The sequence below is a fragment of the Myotis lucifugus genome, unplaced genomic scaffold, assembly GCF_000147115.1.
Source record: "Myotis lucifugus unplaced genomic scaffold, Myoluc2.0 scaffold_98, whole genome shotgun sequence".
In the NCBI taxonomy this organism is placed as follows: domain Eukaryota; kingdom Metazoa; phylum Chordata; class Mammalia; order Chiroptera; family Vespertilionidae; genus Myotis; species Myotis lucifugus.
In genome coordinates, this window is record NW_005871146.1 from 4,242,600 (window position 1) to 4,263,000 (window position 20,401).

The 20,401-nt window shown below is 40.5% G+C and overlaps 1 protein-coding gene across 11 annotated transcripts in view; it reads left to right on the forward strand.

Moving 5' to 3' along the window:
- KDM5A (lysine demethylase 5A) overlaps positions 1 to 20,401 on the forward strand; it is a 105,297-nt gene extending 84,896 nt beyond the window's left edge. For 10 of the 11 annotated variants that reach the window (XM_023756727.1, XM_023756733.1, XM_023756725.1 and 7 more), the window contains 3 exons: positions 1,225 to 1,445; positions 8,272 to 8,682; positions 18,813 to 20,401. In XM_023756727.1, the coding sequence (XP_023612495.1) occupies positions 1,225 to 1,445; positions 8,272 to 8,682; positions 18,813 to 19,019 (839 nt within the window). In that variant the 3' untranslated portion in view covers positions 19,020 to 20,401. The remainder of the gene's footprint in view (positions 1 to 1,224; positions 1,446 to 8,271; positions 8,683 to 18,812) is intronic. The other variant, XM_023756731.1, reaches the window with a different exon arrangement.

A 20,401-nucleotide genomic window follows, 5' to 3' on the forward strand; every position in this document is an offset into this window, starting at 1 on the left:
TTGCTAGAAAGTTTTTTCTTTTTTTTGTATATAATTTCTCTGTTATGTTCACTTTTTCCCCAGTGAAAATAAGTCACATTGCTTTAGGATACACCTCTGGAAAATGGAGGGTGTTCATCTCTTCATAGTAAAATTCAGAATTTTATGGGACAGCATATTACAATTTACCTTTGAACAGTGCAGGGGTTAGGGGCACTGACTCATCGTGCAGTCAAAAATTAGCACATAACTTAAGCCAGCCCTGTGCATACACAGATTCCCAATCTCAGATAAAAAATACAGTTGACCTGCTCTGGGTGGGGTGTCTCAGTGGTAGAGCCTTGGCCCATGCATCTAAGGATCATGGGTTCGATTCCTGGTCAAGGGCATGTGCCTAAGTTGCAGGTTCAATCCCTGGCCCTGGTCAGGGCACATGTGGGAGGCAACCAATTGATATGTCTCTCTCACATCGATGTTTTTCTCTCCCTTTCCCCCTCCCCCCTCCCTCCCTCTCCTCTCTGCCTCCCTTCTTCCCTCCCTTCCATTCTCTCTAAAAATCAATAATAAAATATCCTTGGCCAAAGATTAACAAAAACAAAAAAATAGTTGACCCTTGAATTTGAACTGCACAGGTCCACTTATACACCAATTTTTAAAATCTGCTTTAAAGTGGACACAGTTATTCATATATAAGTGGGCCATGCTCTTTGTAGTTCAAACCTGCCTGTCCAAGGGTCAGCTGTGTTTGTTGTCTGTTCATTAGAAAAATAATCACTTATGTAGGGCAGGTATATGCTTAATCTGTTGGTATCCTCTAAAAGGAAGAGAGCATGGGTTAAGAGATTCTTTTCTACTAGGGGCCCGCTACACAAAATTCATGCAAGGGGCTCGGCCCTCACAGCCCTGGCTTTGTCCGGAAGGTTGTCTGGAAGGTCCTTTGGCCATCCGGTCTAATTAGCATATTGTGCTTTTATTATTACAGATTCCCCTTCTTCAGTCACAGGATAAACAATAAGGAACCAGTTTTGTATTCTAAACCAATATTTTAGAGTGCGTATTAGAATTCTAGATCTTTTTGTTCCATATTTGTTTTTAATTTCATTTTCACTTTAATACTGATGCAATCAATTAGAATGTCTAAATTATTGGGGGTGAAAGAACCATTCCCCTAATTATTTACTTTGGAAACATTACATTTTTTTCATAGTTTTTCATTTTTATTTTGTCTTACAAATTTTTGGAAAGGTTCTAGCACCCCAAGGAAACAGCCACGGAAGAGCCCTTTGGTGCCCCGAAGTTTAGAACCTCCAGTGTTGGAGTTGTCACCTGGAGCTAAAGCCCAGCTGGAAGAACTTATGATGATTGGAGATCTCCTGGAAGTATCTCTAGATGAAACTCAACACATATGGCGGATTTTGCAGGCCACACACCCACCCTCTGAAGACAGATTCCTGCATATCATGGAGGTATGGATTTAAAGCTTACTAGAACAGTGATTGTAAAACTATTTAGAATGCCCAAGTTCCTTGGAAGAACCATAAATGCTGGCAAGGCAAGATGGCTGAGTGTGTATTATTCTGGCTCTCCTACTTTCTGATTAAATCAAAGTAGTTCTGTTTTATGGTTTTCTTTATTGAGATTTTATGTGATATGTAATTTTGGGGAAAATAGACCATTTCTGCTAAAAAGAAAGCGGGTTACTGAAAATCACCAGCTTAGAACAGTTTTCTTAGACCAGACTCCGGTTAATCAAAGGCCCAAAAGTTAGGCAGGGGAAAATATTGTGGTTAAAAAAAGAAACATACCATGTCTTGGCTCATGCTACCAACTTTTTTAAAATCTCTCACGGAGCTTCTGATCTTGGCATGCCTCATACCTCTTGGTAAGTGGCCCCAGGCTTGGCATTAGTGGCAACCAGCCTTAGTTTGAGGCTGCCAGCCTTAGCTTGGCCTGCTCTAGGCACCTCAAGCCCAGCACACGTAGCAGCCATCTGCAGATTGCTTTGTAGCTCATGACAGGTCATCCTGGGCAGGACACAGATGGCAGTTGACCTTGGCTTGCACCTCCCAGTAGGCCCCAAAGCCAGCGCACCCAGTGGACAGCTTCACACCACGCTGAAGCACCATCCAACCACCTCCATGAGCAGCACACCCAAGGGGTGAACTCAGCAGGCATTAGAGCCCTCCTTAAGTGAGTCCAACTCCATGGGGTCGACCACTGCACAGCATGTCCTCCATGGTGGTTGTGGAAAGTCCTTGCAGCCAATTGACCTGGGGGGAAAATCCCTCCCATTGACATGCCAACAGCAATCAGGAGTCAACTACAGTAGAAGAGTGCACACAGTCCACATGGGGAGCACATCTGGAGTGCATAGTTTGGGTGACTGGGGAGTCTGTGCCACTGGGTCCTACAGGACACCTACTATATAAGACCACTCTACCAAGACCTGAGATGTAGCTCTGCCTAAAACAGAAACAAACTCAGGGAGGCTGCCAAAATGAGAAAAAGAAACATGTTTCAAATAAAATAACAGAACAGGACTCCAGAAAAAGAACTAAACAAAATGAGATAAGCAATCTACCAGTTCAAAACACTGGTTATAAGGATACTCAAGGATCTTGGTGAGAACTTCAACAAAGATAGGAAACATAAAATAGAACCAGTTAGAAATGAAGTCTACAATAACAAATTAAGAATATATTACAAGGAATCAGCAGTAGAGTAGATGAAGCATAGGATCAAATCAGTGATTTGGAAGATAAGAAAGCAGAAAATTACCCAATCAGAACAGCAAAAAGAAAAGAAAAAAAAAGAATAGGTTAAGAAGCTTCTGGGACAAGTTCAAGTGATGATGGAAAATTTCTTTAACTTGGTGAATGAAATAGACACACAAATCCAGGAAGCACAGAGCATCCCAAACAAGATGAACCCCAAAAGACCCATACCAAGACACATCATAATTGAAATGCCAAAGATGAAAGACAAAGAGAAAATCTTAAAAGCAGCAAGAGAAAAGCAGTTAGTTACCTATAAGGGAGCTCCCATAAGATTGTCAGCTGATTTCCCAACAGAAACTTTGCAGGCCAGAAGAAATTGGCTTCTTATATTCCAAGTAATGGAAAGCAAGGATCTGCAACCAAGATTACTCAACAAGGCTCTCATTTAGAATTGAAAGACATACAAAGAGATTCTCAGACAAAAAAAGCTAAAGGAATTTATCACCACCAAATCATTATTACAAGCAATGTTAAAGGATCTTCTTGAAGAAGGAAGAGGAGGGTCAAAAAATATGAACAATAAAATGGCAATAAATACATCTATCACACTTGCTGGTTTGGCTCAGTGGATAGAGCGTTGGCCTGCGGACTGAAGGGTCCAGGGGTCGATTTCAGTCAGGGGCACATGCTCAGGTTGCGGGCTCAATCCCCAGTAGTGGGTGTACAGCAGGCAGCCAGTCAATAATTCTCTTTCATCATTGATGTTTCTGTCTCTCCCTCTCCCTTCCTCTCTGAAATCAATAAAAATATATTAAAAAACAACAAAAAACCACTTATCAACCATTACTTTAAATGGAAATGGGTTAAATGCTCCAATCAAAAGATAAATGGTGGCTGAATGGATCACAAAAGAAAACCCTTACATACGCTGTCTATAAGAGACTCACTTCAAATCAAAAGACACATACACACATAGACTGAAAGTAAAGGGATGGAAAAGGATATTTCATGACAATGGAAATGAAAAGGAAAATAAAAACTGGTGTATTAATACTTTTATCAGACAAAATAGACTAAAATAAAGATTATATAGAGACAAAGTAGGACCCAGCTATTTCACTTCTGGGTATTTATCTGAAGAAACTCAAAACACTAAATTGAAAAGACATGCATCCATATCTTAATTGCAGCATTTTCACTAGTCAAGATAATAGAAGCAACCTAAGTGTCCATCAATAGATGAATGAATAAAGATGTGGTACATATATACAGTGGAAAATGACTCAGCCATTAAAAAAAGATAAAGAATGAAATCTTGCCATCTGCAACAACATGGATGGACCTAGAAGGTGCTGTGCTGTGTGAAATAAGTCAGACAGAGAAAGACAAATCCATATGATTTCACTTATATGTGGAATCTAAAAAACAAAATAAATGAACATGCAAAACAGAAACAGAACCATAGATACAGAGAATGTTTTGGTGGTTGTTAGATGGGAGGGGTTTGGGGGTGAAAAAGGTGAAGTGATTAAGAAGTATGAATTGGTAGTTATAGAAAGTCCATGAGGATATAAAGTACAGCATAGAGCATATAGTAAAAAATATAATTACTTTGTATGGTGTCAGATAGATGATCACTTTGGAGTGAGCACTTCATAAGTTATATAAATGTCCAATTGCTGGGTTTTACACTTGAAACTAATATTGTACATTAACTGTAATTGAAACATAAAAATTAGTTAAGAATTAAAAAATTATTTTTTTAAATGAAGGTTTCTAATGAAATGGTTATATAGAAGTGGAGATGGAGAGTCCACATTCGTCTGTTATACTTGTGTAACAGTTTATAATATATTCAGTGTTTATAGATCCATGATCTCATTTGATCCTCACCATAATCCTGAAAGGGAGGGTGAAAAGGATAGACAGAGCAAGTATTTAGCCCTTCTGTATGTGAAGAAATTTAGGATCCAAGAGGTGGAAACTTGCCTAAGGTCACACATGTAGTAAAAACAGAGGGACCTGGTTTCTAACTCTGGCATTTGATTTCTAATATTCTTTTCATTATTTGTTTCCATGTAATGGAATGGTACAGTGTCACCAATAGTTGATACAGATTCACTTAGCATATTATAATTTGCTAATAATTACAATTTAGTTTGATTTTGTTTGGAAGTCAGATCCCAGGTGTAGCCTAATATAATGTTTTCCAGTCTATAGAGCACTTTCTTCACATTCATTATCTCATATGATCCTTTTATTTTATATGTAAGGAAATATAAAGTATTCAGAGATTAAAAATTTTGTCAAAATGTGATAGACTTAGACATCTATAATACAGTGGGTTGTTGTTGTTTTTTGGATTCTGAAGATTTTTGGGTTCTTATCAAAGATTTTCCAGTCTTGAATTTGTGGGAAAATTCTGTATTCTTTATCCTTTACTACTCCCCTATCACCCAACCCTTCCCTTTGGTAACCACCATGCTGTTGTCTGTCTGTCTATGAGTTTATATCCCACATATGAAAGAAATCATATGCTTCTTAGCTCAAATGTTATTTCCTAAGTAATTATCAATATTTTCAATTTTTTTTCAACCTCCCTCCTTGTTCTTCCTGTTACTAGATATACCTTTACTATTAAAATTTTAACATTTATTGCATTGGCACATAATAGCAACAATATTCGGAAGTTGAAAAGAAAAATGATATATTTTTTGCTTTGTCACATCAACTATTTTCTAGCTCTTGCTAAAGTCACTACATACCTTTTGTATTGAGATCATGATACAAGTTTGTATGTTTTGATAACATTTCTAATAACTTCTTAACCACCTAGAATTTATTGAATTAATGAAGAACTATTGTAGTAGTAAATGAAAACCAAAAAAGTTATTATGTAATTTAATGTACATTTAGTACATTTAGCTTTCTGTGTATGATTTCATCTCAAGTGGATGCTACAGGTTATGTTAATATACTAGAGGCCCAGTGCATGAAATTTGAACATGGGTAGGGTTCCTAGGCCTGGCCTGTGATCAGGGCTTGGCTGGCCTGGGGCCTGCGGGCTGGGGGCACCTCCTGCGTTGAGCATCTGCCCCCTAGGTGGTCAGTGCGCATCATAGCGACGGGTTGTTTCACCGGTTGTTCCACTGTTTGGTCGATTTGCATATTAGGCTTTTATTATATAGGACTAGAGGCCCGGTGCACAAAAATTTGTGCACTCGGGGGGGGGGGAGTGGGGTCCCTCAGCCCATCCTGTGCCCTCTCGCAGTCTGGGACCCCTCAGGAGATAACGACCTGCTGGCTTAGGCAGGCCCAATCCCTAGGTGCAGCCCCTGGTCGGGCTCAGAGCAGGGCTGATTGGGGAGTTGGGGCGCCGCCCCCTGTCACACTCAAGGCAGGGTCGATGGGGAGGTTGCGATGCCACCCTCAGTCACGCTCAGGGTAGGGCCGATTGGGGGGTTGGGGCACCGCCCCCTGTCACACTCAAGGCAGGGTCAATGGGGAGGTTGCGGCGCCACCCCATGTCACGCACAGAGCAGGGCCAATCAGGGGGTTGGGGCGCTGCCCCCTGTCACTCACAGAGCAGGGCCGATTAGGGGGTTGGGGCACTGCCCCCTGTCACTCACAGAGCAGGGCCGATCAGGGAGTTGGGGCGCTGCCCCTTGTCACGCACAGAGCAGAGCCCATCAGGGGGGTTGGGGCTCCGTACCCTGTCACACACAGAGCAGGGCCGATCAGGGGGTTGGGGCGCTGCCCCCTGTCACTCACAGAGCAGGGCCCATCAGGGGGGTTGGGGCTCCGTACTCTGTCACGCACAGAGCAGGGCCAATCAGGGGGTTGGGCGCTGCCCCCTGTCATGCACAGAGCAGGGCCCATCAGGGGTTGGGGAGCTCCCCTCCTGTCATGCACAGAGCAGGGCCCATCGGGGGTTGGGACGCTGCCCTCTATCACCCACAGAGCAGGGCGATCAGGGGGTTGGGGCGCCGCACCTGTCACACTCAGGGCAGGGCTGATGGGGAGGTTATGGCTCTACCCTGTCACACACAGAGCAGGGCCGGGGGGGGGGCGGTGGTTGGGGCGCCGCACCCTGTCACACACAGAGCAGGGCCGATCAGGGGGTTGGGACACCGCACCCTGTCACACACAGAGTCGCAGGGCGATCAGGGGGTTTGGGTGCTGCCCCTTGTCACGCTGATCCGGTGCCAGGAGGCCTCGCGGCTCCGCTGATCCCGGTGCTGGGAGGCATATTACCCTTTTACTATATAGGATAGAGGCCTGGGGGCCGGCCGGTTTGCCCTGAAGGGTGTCCTGGATCAGGGTGGGGGTCCCCACTGGGGTGCCTGGCCAGCCTGGATGAGGGGATGATAGCTGTTTGCAGCTGGTCACACACCCTTCAGGGTGGGGGTCCCCACTGGGGTGCCTGGCCAGTCTGGGTGAGGGGCTGAGGGCTGCCTTCAGGCTGGCGATTGACTGAAGCTCACAACCGCTCCTTTTTTTCTTTTTTCTTTTTTTATTCTGGGCCAGCGTTAGCTCTGGCTCTAGCTCTGAGGCCTGGGCTGCTGAAAGCTGGTATCTGGTTTGTTTGCGTTCTATAATCGAAACAATGTATAACTCCAGCTCTGAGATCCCGGCCGGCTGAAAGCTGGTTTCTGGGGTTTTGTTTAGCTTCTATATTTGTTACAAAGTTTCATACTGCCAGCTCAGAGGCCGGCAAGGCAGGCGGGGAACGTTGGAGTCCTCCTTCACTGAAGCAAGCAAGCCTCATGTTCGCTTCCAGCTGCCTGGCTGCCAGCCGCCATCTTGGCTGACAGTTAATTTGCATATACTCACTGATTAGCTAATGAAAAGGGTAGCGGTCGTACGCTAATTACCATGTTTCTCTTTTATTAGTGTAGATGCTAACAATGAGTTTTTTTTCCCTTAGCAAGCTAAAAATAAGTGAAATATTTTATTTAGGGCTTGCCATTATTTTTTACTATTGATTATCTTCATTGAATATTACATTTGCCTTCTTAAAGTGATTTTTAAATATCTAGGACAGCGGTTCTCAACCTGTGGGTTGCAACCCCTTTGTGGGTCGAACGACCCTTTCACAGGGGTTGCCTAAGACCATCGGAAAACATATATAATTACATATTGTTTTTGTGATTAATCACTATGCTTTAATTATGTTCAATTTGTAACAATGAAATTCGGTGTCACCACAACATGAGGAACTGTATTAAAGGGTCATGGCATTAGGAAGGTTGAGAACCACTGATCTAGGATATTCATTGTAGTACAGTGTACACTACACAAAATTTACCATTTTAACTTTTTAAGTATACAATTCAGTTGTATTAATTACCTTCACAATGTTGTGCAATGATCACCATTATTTCCAGAACTTTTAAAATTAGCCCAAACAGAAACTCTGTACCCATTAAACAATAAATCCCATTTCTGTCTCCCCCAGTAACCTCTACTATACATTTCTCTATGTATTTGACACTTCAAGATACCTCACATAAGAGAACAAAACTGTTTTTAAATGTCTTGCTTAAAAATTGTTTCTAATTTTATATTTTTGAAGGATGACAGCATGGAGGAGAAACCATTAAAAATAAAAGGAAAGGACTCTTCAGAGAAGAAAAGGAAACGGAAGCTAGAAAAGGTAGAACAACTTTTTGGAGAAGGAAAACAGAAGTCCAAAGAGTTAAAGAAAATGGATAAACCTAAAAAGAAGAAATTAAAATTAAGTGCAGAAAAAGCAAAGGAGCTGAACAAACTGGCCAAGAAACTAGCAAAAGAAGAAGAGAGAAAGAAAAAGAAGGAGAAGGCTGCTGCAGCCAAAGTTGAACTTGTGAAAGAGAATACTGAGAAGAAGAGAGAAAGAAAAGTGCTGGACATCCCCTCAAAGTATGACTGGTCAGGAGCAGAGGAATCTGATGATGAGAATGCCGTGTGTGCAGCACAAAACTGTCAAAGGCCTTGCAAGGATAAGGTGAGTTCTAATGGGGTGTAGTCAAGTGTGAGAGAGGACAAGGAACAACAGGCGTGGAGACATGTTTGATATAATGATAGTTTGTTTTTGATCCCAGGGTTTGGGCTTCCAACAAAATGTTTTCTACAGTTTCTATAAAGTGTTTTGAATTATGAGGCTCTTAGATCAATGTGATTAGTAGAAGAAATGTTGTGTTTTAAAAATCATATATTTAGTGAACGTAATGCGACAAGAGCAGAGAGGAGCTATGTGATTACCCGGAGCAGCAGTACTTTTCATATGCAATTGGCATAAAAAGTTTCAAAATAGTATTACGCCTTCCCTATAGGGTGACTCGGAGAACTAAATATCTTGTTAGTTAGCCACAGTGGCCTGAAAAAATCCTGGGCCAATATTCTAAGAGTTCTGGCAAATTGCATTAGGATTTGTTCTAACGACATAAAGCTTAGGGGTTAAGTCTTCCCTTTTTGGTCTGTGTCTTATCTACACTCAGGCCTATTGTACTCTCCTCAGTGGAATATGATTTTATGAAATCCCTTGTAAAAAAATAAATAAGACCTTTAAAGATAATGTTTAAAAATTTTAGTCCTAAGTTTTAAGTATAATAATTATGTATATTGGCCATTCTTTAAGTAATATTTATGTTCTGAGAAAGATCAATGGACTTTATGAAAAATCTCAGTTCATAAAATGACTAGAGGCATCTGTTATGGTTCCCATCAAGATAATTAGTAAATTCATAGTTCTAATTTTATGTTCATTATACCACTTGGTATTTAGAATTTTAATAGCTCTTCAATTTGAATATATGAACAGAGTAAATACAACTGCATCAGTGTTAGAGCTTGAAGAGGTCACTGTACCCAGGGTTCTTCATTTTATAAACAATGAAACCAGAACTCAGTGAAGATAAATGATGTGACCAATGTCCCAGAGCTAATTAGTGGCAAAATTAAAAGTAGAACCTTAGTTACCTGCCCCCACACAGCAAGTTCTCTCCACTAATATCCTTACCCCACCATTAATTGAGATGTAAATACAAAAACACATTCCAAAACTTAACATTTATATTTATATAGTTATTAAAGTTTTATATATTAAAATACATAGCCCATAGTCTTACTTCCCAAGGATAGTAGCTATAAAAATTTTTGTATGTTTCCTTCTAATCCTTTTTTATAGTTTATTTTATATCATGTTATACTGTATTCACTTTTGTATCTTTATCAATTTCATAAGCATTTTTATATACTATAAACATTTTAATTGGTACATTATATATGTGTGTACTGTTTTTATCTTTTATTTTGAACTTATTCTCATCTGAGTTTGTTTATTAAAGAAGCTGCTGAAAGGCTGTTTCTCTTTGGGTATTAGTAGCTCAGTGTTGGCAAAAACTTTTTTTCTTTCTCTTTAATTGTATGGCAGTCACCAAAATATGGTATTTCTTTTTCAAGCTTTCCTGTTATCCTTACAGTGTTTAAATCTATCATGAATCTTTTACCTTCTCTTTTTTTTCTCCTTTTCATTTAATAATCTCTTCCCTCTTTGCTCAGCATTTTAAATATGCCTTAGTTCATTTATTGTTATCCCTGTTATCTTCCTGTAGCATATAAACACTACACAGTTTTTTTGCATCTGTTATAAAAAATTTTTTAATACTTTTTTTAAAATAGATTTTTAGGGAGAGAGGAAAGGAGAGGGAGAGAAACATCCATCGGCTTCCGGGGATCTAGCCCGCAACCTGGGTATGTGCCCTGACCAAGAATTGAACTGGCAACCTTTTGGTGCACAGAATGACGCCCAACCAACTGAGCCACACCAGCCAGAGCATAAAAAATTTTAATTAACTTGCTTATTCTGAGGGTTATAAGATTACAGGTGAGATAAGCTCTATGAAAGCACTTGTTAACCAAAAATGCAATGTAAATGTTAAGATGTGATCTTTATTGCCCTGGCTGCTTGATTCAGTTGGTTGGAACATCATCCTGTACACCAAAAAGTGGTGGGTTTGATTCCTAGTCAGGGCACATACTCAGGTTGCGGGGTTCAATCCCCAGTCAGGGTACATGCAGGAGGCAACCAATTGATGTTTCTCACATTGATGTTTCTCTCCCCCTTTCCTCTCTCTCTCTAAAATCAATTAAAAACACACACCCACACAAACATATCCTCAGGTTTGGATTTAAAAAATCCAAAGTGATCATTATTATTAAATGAGCCCTAAGATTTGCTCCTAACATTATAAGAAAGTTATGTACATTGTGATGGAGTAAAAGGAGATTTAACATTCAGAGAAAATGTTTATTTTTTATTGATTTCAGAGAGGAAGGGAGAGGGAAAGGAGTGATAGAAGCATCAATAATGGGAGAGAGTCATTGATCAGCTGCCTCCTGAATGCTCCACACAGGGGATCGAACCCACAATCTGGGCATATGCCCTGACCAGGAATGGAATCGTGACCTCCTGGTCCATAGGTCAATACTCAACCACTGAGCTACGCCGCTGGGCGAAAATGTCTATTTTAAATTGTTAATACATATACAAAGGTGAGCAGTGTGAGCCTTAACATAAAAGGAACAGTAAATATTGTATTTCTGTAATGTGTTTAATTTTAAACATTATTTCAGATTTTAAACATTTTGCCTATCCTAGCTGTTGTGCAGTTTTTGTGATTCTTCAAGTTTGTTCCTGATACCAGTTTGTTTGTTTTTTTAATTAATTCTCATCCGAGGATATTTTTTCCATTAATCTTGAGAGAGAGGGAGAGAGAGAGAGTGGAGGGGAGAGAGGAGAGGGAGAGAGAGAGAAAAAAAAACAATAGATGATGTGAGAGAGACATCGAATGGTTGCCTCCCGCATGCACCCTGACTGGAGTAAGGATTGAACCCGCAACCAAGGTAGATGTCCTTGATGAGGAATCAAACTCGGAACCCTTTGGTCTGTGGGCCAATGATCTAAGAACTGGGCAAAACTGACCAGGGCTTAATACCAGTTTTAATACATAAAAGGTATATTTCTTTACAAGCTGTGTAAAGATTTTACAACTTACTCAATTTGAAGTATAGTGTTTCTCTAAGACCAAATTAATGTGTGGCACACATCTTCAGAACAAAAGGATAACAAGAAAAGAATGATTTTTAGGGAAGTCTGTCTGCTTTAAAATATGCAGTAAAAAAATAACAGGGTTTGTTTATATTTAGGTAAGTGTATATTTACAATTTTTCTAACCAGTATTACTACTTTTTCCCCCAAATGTGCAGATTGAGAAAACATTGAAAGGTTACCTAAATGTTACTTAGCCTCAATTTTAAGATGTTTTAGAAAGAGAAAGGGAAAATATCAGAATAGATTATTAAAAAACCTTTGTCCCATCATATTCTAACTTGCAACTTTCCTAGTTTAGCACTGAAATTATGTCTTGGGAAACTCATCAATCTTTGGCAGACTGAGAAGATCCAGTCATTTAATGCTCCGAGAACCAAAAAAATTATATACAAGGGTTCTGAACATATGTTATGTTGTACTTAATTAAGAGGATTTAAAAAAATTTTCAACTCTGATTTTTGCAAGGAACTTTGGTACAAAACAGATTGAATGCCAAAATGGCAAAAGCTCAGTTGGGTAACTGAGCTAAGAATATCACTAAATCACCAGGCACACACACACCCTTCTCATTGGAGTAATAATGCTATAAAAAATGAACAAAATATAATATGCCCAAATATTTTTTCTTAAGTGTAAATATGTAACCATATAGCAAAACATGAAGTGTCAAACTTACATTATTTTGTCTGTTTAATATATTTCTCTTTAAACATACATTTCCAAAAATTCAAATCCAATAACCTATTTGTTCTGTAATGTTAATCTCCTATTACTTAATATTTAAACAGCTCATAGCTATGAAGTTTTTAAATAATTATTTTTGTAATTTGATAAATGCATTCTCCAGAAGTAATGAAAGGGGAAATGACTATGAGAACTTAATATACAGTTAGCCAAATTTTGTGTTCTTGACTTTTTAGGCTACTACATAGTCTACCCCCCATGTGTCAAAGTCATTTGTAGATTCTGTTGACATTCCAAACTTGAGTTTGCTTTATGATCCGGTGGGCCTTTTCATACAAATGGAGTTTGATTGTTAGTAGATGAATGTGATAAAAAGATATTAGTAAAAAAGGACTGTTTTTCCCCCTGCTAGATTACCAGGGTAAATTGCTAATATAACGTGTAGCCTGGGAGAGCATCTGTTTACCAATGAATATCTTAAGAAAACTTATATACTCTTGGAATTCAGCGGAAGAGGTAGGCCTAGGAATGGACTTCTAACCAAAATTACAAAAGGGAAAATGTTGTCTTATTTGGGAGAGATGATAGATTTAATTTTGGGAAACTGGAAGCCAGTGAGTATAGTGCAGAACTAGGTTTTAAAAGACATGAGACCACTTTTCTTAGCAGCAAATATGGGTAAATTGGCAATTTCTTATCCTGTGGATTATCATGAATGGGACTGGACTGGATTAAGAGGTTTGGAGATAGAAGTAGAGTTATCTATTTGCTCAGAGTGGCATAATATCTCAAATCTGGGCAGCCCAAAGAAACACAATTTATCTTCCCAATTACCTTTACCAGCTCCAAATAGCCAGAACACTTATCCTGAGTTCACCAACTACTAAATTAGTACTTTATAAACCTTCATTTGCTTACAGGACCTTTATTTTGTTGCACAGAAGTCATCATCTCCTTTTTCTATCTCTGATATATTTTGCCACAATAGGAACATTTTGATTAATTATTTTCTTTATTTCCAGCTTCTGAAGCTAATATATACAAACAGTTACAGAAAAAAACCCAGAATTTATTTTAGGAAGGAATTGTTAAGTTGCTCTAATTTACAGAAAGCAGTGTCACAAAGTGCCAGTAATGATCAAATTTAGACTATGTAAGAATTCCCTGGGGGCTGATTGAAAATGTTGTCTTCTGGTTTGTACCCCCAAGATATTCTGAGTTTGTGGGTTTGTGATGGGTTTCAGCTACACTGCTAACAAAACCCAACAGCTGTAACCGGTTTGTCTCCGTGGATAGAGTGTCGGCCTGCGGACTGAAAGGTTCCAGGTTTGATTCCGGTCAAGGGCATGTACCTTGGTTGCGGGCACATCCCCAGTAGGGGGTGTGCAGGAAGCAGCTGATCGATGTTTCTCTCACATCGATGTTTCTAACTCTATCCCTTTCCCTTCCTCTCTGTAAAAAATTAATAAAATATATTAAAAAGATGTTCTGAGGCTGAATGAAAGCTACTTTAAGGGTCTTGATGGCCTCAAAAAAAAAAACCCAACGGGTGATTCTGATTCAAGTGGTCTATACATTTTAAGGAGTGCTGCTGCAGGCAGTTATTTCAAGATGCAATAGTTTTGTGAAAGGTAGGATAATGAGTAGAGCCATGAAACTATATTAAAAAATGCCTCGCCGTAACCGGTTTGGCTCAGTGGATAGAGCGTCGGCCTGCAGACTGAAGGGTCCCAGGTTTGATTCCGGTCAAGGGCATGTACCTTGGTTGCAGGCACATCCCCAGTGGGAGGTGTGCAGGAGGCAGACCATCGATGTTTCTCTCTCATCGATGTTTCTCTCTCATCGATGTTTCTAACTCTCTCTCTCTCCCTTCCTCTCTGTAAAATCAATAAAATACATTTTTTTTTAAAAAAAATGCCTCCAGGATCCCAGGCAGTAACTAGGTGTTTTGCTATACATTATTTCATTTGATCTTCAAAATATTCTATAAAAAAGATGTAATCTCCATTTTTACAGATGAGAAAATTGAGCCTTAATGAGATTAAATGACTTGCCTCAAATTATGCACCTCAGAACTCAGAACTTCTGACCGCATTCAGTAATCTTTATACTACACAACATAGTTCAGTAAGCTCTAGAATTCTAAAATAGGAACAATGAAAGCAGAAAGGTTATTTTGAGCCCTGGCTGGTTTGCTCAGTGGTTAAAGTGTTGGCTCGTGGACCAAAGGGTCTTGAATTTGATTCCTGGTCAAGGGCACATACCTCGGTTGCAGGCTTGATTCCCAGCCCTGGTCAGGGCACATGCGAGAGGCAACCAATTGATGTGTCTCTCTCACATCAATGTTTCTCTCTCTCCCCCTACTCCCTCCCCTCCACTCTCTAAAAAAAAATTTTTTTTTGACAAATAATTTCTCCCACCCTTTATTATAACCCTAAAACTATTAACATGACTATCATAGTTTTGATCATTTTTTATAGTACATGGAAACTAATTTTGAAAACTGCTCACTTTCCTTGAAACTCCTTTACCTAGCCAAAACCTTCCTCTGTTCTTTTTTTTTAATTAAATCTTTATTGTTCAGATTACATTTGTTCCTCTTTTTTTTCCCCCCATAACTCCCCTCCTCCCAGTTCCCGCCCCACCCTCCGCCCTCACTCCCCACCCACTGTCCTCATCCATAGGTGCACGATTTTTGTCCAGTCTCTTCCTGCATCTCCCACTCCCCTTTCCCCCCCAAGAATAGTCAGTCCATTCCCTTTCTATGGCCCTGATTCATTATAATCACCAGTTCATTCTGTACATCAGATTATTTATTCACTTGATTCTTAGATTCACTTGTTGATAGATGCAGGTTTGTTGTTCATAATTTGTATCTTTACCTTTTTCTTCTTCTTCCTCTTCTTAAAGGATACCTTTCAGCATTTCGTATAATACTGGTTTAGTGGTGATGAACTCCTTTAGCTTTTCCTTATCTGTGAAGCTCTTTATCTGACCTTCAATTCTGAATGATAGCTTTGCTGGATAAAGTACTCTTGGTTGTAGGTTCTTGGTATTCATCACTTTGAATATTTCTTGCCATTCCCTTCTGGCCTGCAAAGTTTCTGTTGAGAAATCAGCTGACAGTCGTATGGTTATTCCCTTGTAGGTAATTGAGTCTCTGTCTCTTGCTGCTTTTAAGATTCTCTCTTTGTCTTTTGCTCTTGGCATTTTAATTATGATGTGTCTTGGTGTAGTCCTCTTTGGATTCCTTTTGTTTGGGGTTCTCTGCGCTTCTTGGACCTGTAAGTCCATTTCGTTCACCAGGTGGGGGAAGTTTTCTGTCATTATTTCTTCAAATAGGTTTTCAATATCTTGCTGTCTCTCATCTTCTGGTACCCCTATAATTCTGATGTTGGTGCGTTTGAAACTGTCCCAGAGGCTCCTTACACTATCTTTGTATTTTCGGATTCTTTTTTCATTTTGTTTTTCCGGTTGGGTGTTTTTTGCTTCTTCGCATTTCAAATCTTTGACTTGATTCTTGCGCTCCTCTGGTCTGCTGTTGGGTATCTGTATAATATTCTTTATTTCAGTCAGTGTATGCTTAATTTCTAGTTGGTTCTTTATCACAACATCGAGGGTCTCATTAGATTTCTTGAGGCTCTCATCAAGTTTATCGGCAGTTTCTAGCAAATTATTGAAAGCCCTCAAAAGTGCGTTTTTTAGCTCTATATCCTCCATTTCTGTCATGTTTTTTTGTCTCCGCATCTTTTATGCTTTCTTGGTGCACCCCCTTGTGGTCTTTGTGCGCAGTCTTGTTGTAGTTAAGCCTTAATTGTTGTCGGCAATACTAGGGGTGAATTGACCTCCAGGCTAACTGGCTATGAGAGTCAGCTGTGTCTGCAGTGGGAGAGCTTCTGTGCTGGATCTCTAGGGCGGTGCTAGTCTAGCCTTTGCCTGAGGCTATCCGGCAAATGCCTCTGTGCAGGGCTTGGGCGGGGTGGGTCCCAGGGGATCTACAGGGCGGGGCTGAGCGAGCAGTTATGGCTGCTCTCAGTTCCGTCCCCAGCGGCTCTGCAACCGCTGCAAACCTCGGTGAGAAAGCTGCCTTCCAGCTTCTCCCGTTTGAGTCTGGGTCCTTAGAGACTCGCCCAGATCTGGAGCTCAGAGTCTGAAACTCCCTCCAGATTGAAAACAACAACCACGCCCTCCGCCGCTTGCCCGCTCCACATGCACTCCGCACCTTAGTATTTCACCTCCGCACTGCGCCTCCTCTGAGTCTCGGTATGGATTTCTCTTTCCTTCTAGTTGTAGAATCTCTCCTCAGCCAGTCTTCCTGTGGTTCTGGGTGATGTCCGTTCCGTCTTTTAGTTGTATTTTTGAAGTGGTTGTTGGAGGCAGCAAACTCCGGCGTTAACCTATGCCGCCATCTTGGTTCTCTCTCTCTCTTTTTTTTTTTTTTTAATATATTTTATTGATGTTTTTACAGAGAGGAAGGGAGAGAGATAGAGAGTTAGAAACATCGATGAGAGAGAAACATCGATCAGCTGCCTCCTGCATACCCCCTACTGGGGATGTGCCCGCAACCAAGGTACATACCCTTGACCGGAATCGAACCTGGGACCTTTCAGTCCGCAGGCGGACGCTCTATCCACTGAGCCAAACCGGTTAGGGCCTCTGTTCTTTTTTATAAGCTGTACTGAGGTACTTATTTAATCTCTTCATATGCCTTACTTTGCTCTGATATCGGGCAAAGCTCATTGTTTTAAGTGGCTTCCTATGTTGCCAAGTGAAATGATCAGCTTTTGTAGTGTGTACTGCATCTGCCATGGAATCAGCTTTAAAAACTACCACAATCGCCCTCCAAATATAAAAAGCCAAAATCACCTTATTTTTAATTCTAGGTCCAAGGCTTAAAGTCACTAAAATGATAGTGCTTTTCTAACCTCCTACTATTATCACAATACTAGAGGCCCGATGTATGAAATTCATGCACGGGTAGGGTCCTTAGGCCTGACCAGTGATCAGGGCTGATCAGGGCCTTCTGGCTGTCAGCCAGGGCCTTCCTTCATTCCACCCCACCCTCTGGTGGTCAGCTTACGTCATAGCGAGCGATCGAACTCCCGGTCTCCCCGGTTGAACTCCCGAGGGGACACTGCATATTAGCCATATATATATATATATATATATACATACACACACACACACACACACACACACATATATATATATATACATATACATATATATATATATATATATATATATATATAGAGAGAGAGAGAGAGAGAGAGAGAGAGAGAGAGAGAGACTGACTAGAGGCCCGGTGCATGAAATTCGTGCAGGGGTGGGGGTCCCTCAACCCGGCCTGTACCCTCTCCATTCTGGGACATCGCTCTCGCAATCCGGGACTTCTGGCTCCTAACTGCTCACCTGCCTGATTGCCCCTAACCACTCTGCCTGCCTGCCTGGTTGCCCCTAACTGCTCTTCCCTGCTGCCCTGGTTGCCCCTAACTGCCCTCGCCTGCTGGCCTGGTCGTCCCTAACTGCTCTCCCCTGCCGGCCTGGTCACCACTAACCGCCTCTGCCTTGGCTCCTGCCACCGTGGCTTTGTCCAGAAGGATGTCTGGAAGATAGGATGTCTGGTCTAATTAGCATATTACCCTTTTATTAGTATAGATTCTCTAAAGGGTCAAAGTTTGCCTGACATCTGCCAATGACCTAACAGTTATCCAGACTTTAATTTTAATCCCAAAGTGATCTATTGACCTGTGTCTTTAACTGTTTTAATTGGTTAATTTGTATTTATCTGATATTTGCTAACTTTTTATAGGGAGTTGTATTTGTAACGGAAGAAGAGAAGAATAAAAAATATTAGTTTTAAAAGTGGCCTATGTGACTGCTTTTCTAAAAAGGTATTTAATGCTCTTAGTACTTTGGCTTATCTCTTTGAAATAAAGCTAATACACAAGATTGCCTTCACATTGTTGTACTCTTCCTTTCTTGATTGATAATTGCATTGCCTAGAAATTGTTAATACCAGCTAAAACTAGTTGGCTGCTCTATTCCTTTTTTGTCAAGTTTTTCTCATGTTTCTGCCTTCCAAGGAGTCTCGGGTATTTATGAGGTAATGGAGTACCTAAGAGGCCTAATTTTGTGGACATGCTATGGTAAAATATAATTTTGAGGTATTAGCTTCCCACCTTCTTTCTTTAAAAAAGAACCCCATAAGAAGTCATTGTGTGTCTCTGGACATCTCAATTGTTGCTGTCATTTAAATAAGAAAGCTCTTTGGTTTGCTTTTATTTTAGGCTTAATGATTATATAACCTAAACATTTCTCAATCTTGTCTCCTACAGGTAGACTGGGTACAATGTGATGGTGGCTGTGATGAGTGGTTTCATCAAGTTTGTGTGGGAGTATCTCCAGAAATGGCTGAAAATGAAGATTACATCTGTATAAACTGTGCAAAGAAGCAGGGGCCAGATAGCCCAGGTCAAGCACCAGCTCCTTCCTTCATAATGAGCTACAAACTACCGATAGAGGATCTTAAGGAGACCAGTTAGCATATACTAAGTTAGTTTGGGACATGGGGAAAATGGACCACATTAAGATCTTAGTCATAAAATTGAGTGGATTAGATCCACTCACAATGTTGCTTCCAAAGACGACTGGCCTTCAGAGAAAGTCCTTATAGCTGACTTCCTTTTTGCATGGACTGTGTGATCTACATTCTCTATCAACACGTCTGTGCAGAGGGTGTCTTCTTTGGTACAGCAGCCAATGTTTCAGTTCATGTCTCTGTTGAGTATGGTTTGTTACATTAAGGCCAGACATTTGATTGACCTCCAGGGTGGTTGGTGTGCCATCAGGGAATGCAAGATGTGTCTTATGGCCAGTTGGTATTAGAGGTTTATGACCTAGAGGCAGCACCATCTGAGGTGCTGATTATGTGGCTCTCTTTGTTAGGATAGTTACAGAGGAGTCAGAGTACCACTTTCCCCACTATTACCTGGCATTTAGGGCCCTACAAATACAACTAGGAGAGGAACAGGGCCAGAGTTAACTCCTGTTAGAAGTCATGGGATGGTAGCACAGTCTAGACCTCAGCTACTTGTGCTTGTTTGTACCAAGAAGAAAACCCCAAGTGAGAGGCAGATCACCTTATCTTCCCAAGGAGGATGTCTTGTAGTTCAGAAATCTGACTAGATTGTATTCCGGGAAGAAGAGCTTTTCTTATTTCAAGGCAAGGAGCCTTTTTTTTGCTTAGAGAAGTCTTGCTGTCTTGGGTCTACATTTTAGAGCAGAGAAAGTCCATGGATCCAGACTTCTGCAAAAGAAAAGAAGACAAGTTAATGTTTTACTGAGCCACAGGGATGCATGCTTTTGGGGGAAACCTTCATTCACAAGTATACTAGATACCACCAGGCTTCAGGCATGGCCATGAACAAGACCAGCAAATAACATTTTGCCTTGCAGCCCCGATGCCAATGTCTGCTGTTTCCAATATTGACAATTTCTGATTGTGGTCCACACCAGATGCTGTTGAATAACACCATGGCTTCATCAGAGGATGTGGGATTGTAGGACCTCTGGGTGATGAAGTTGTTTTAGTAAATCCATTTTTTAAAAAAGAAAAAAGGACTTGTTTTTACTTTTTTCTAAATGTCTCTGACTACTGACTGTTCTATAAATAGATTATTTTTCCTTTTTTAATATACATATATGAATATATAAATATATATATATATTTACTGTTACCAGCAGCATATGACAGAGTTCCTGTGTCAGAAATCCTTTTGGGGGCTTGCTTACTCTTTTTTGCTTTTTCATAAAGAAGTCCCATTCCTCCTTGTAGTACAAGGAGTTAGCACTTCCTTGTCCATCCTAGCCTAACCAGATCTTCCATTTTGTTTTTGTTTAAATAAATAATTATATTTCCTTTGTG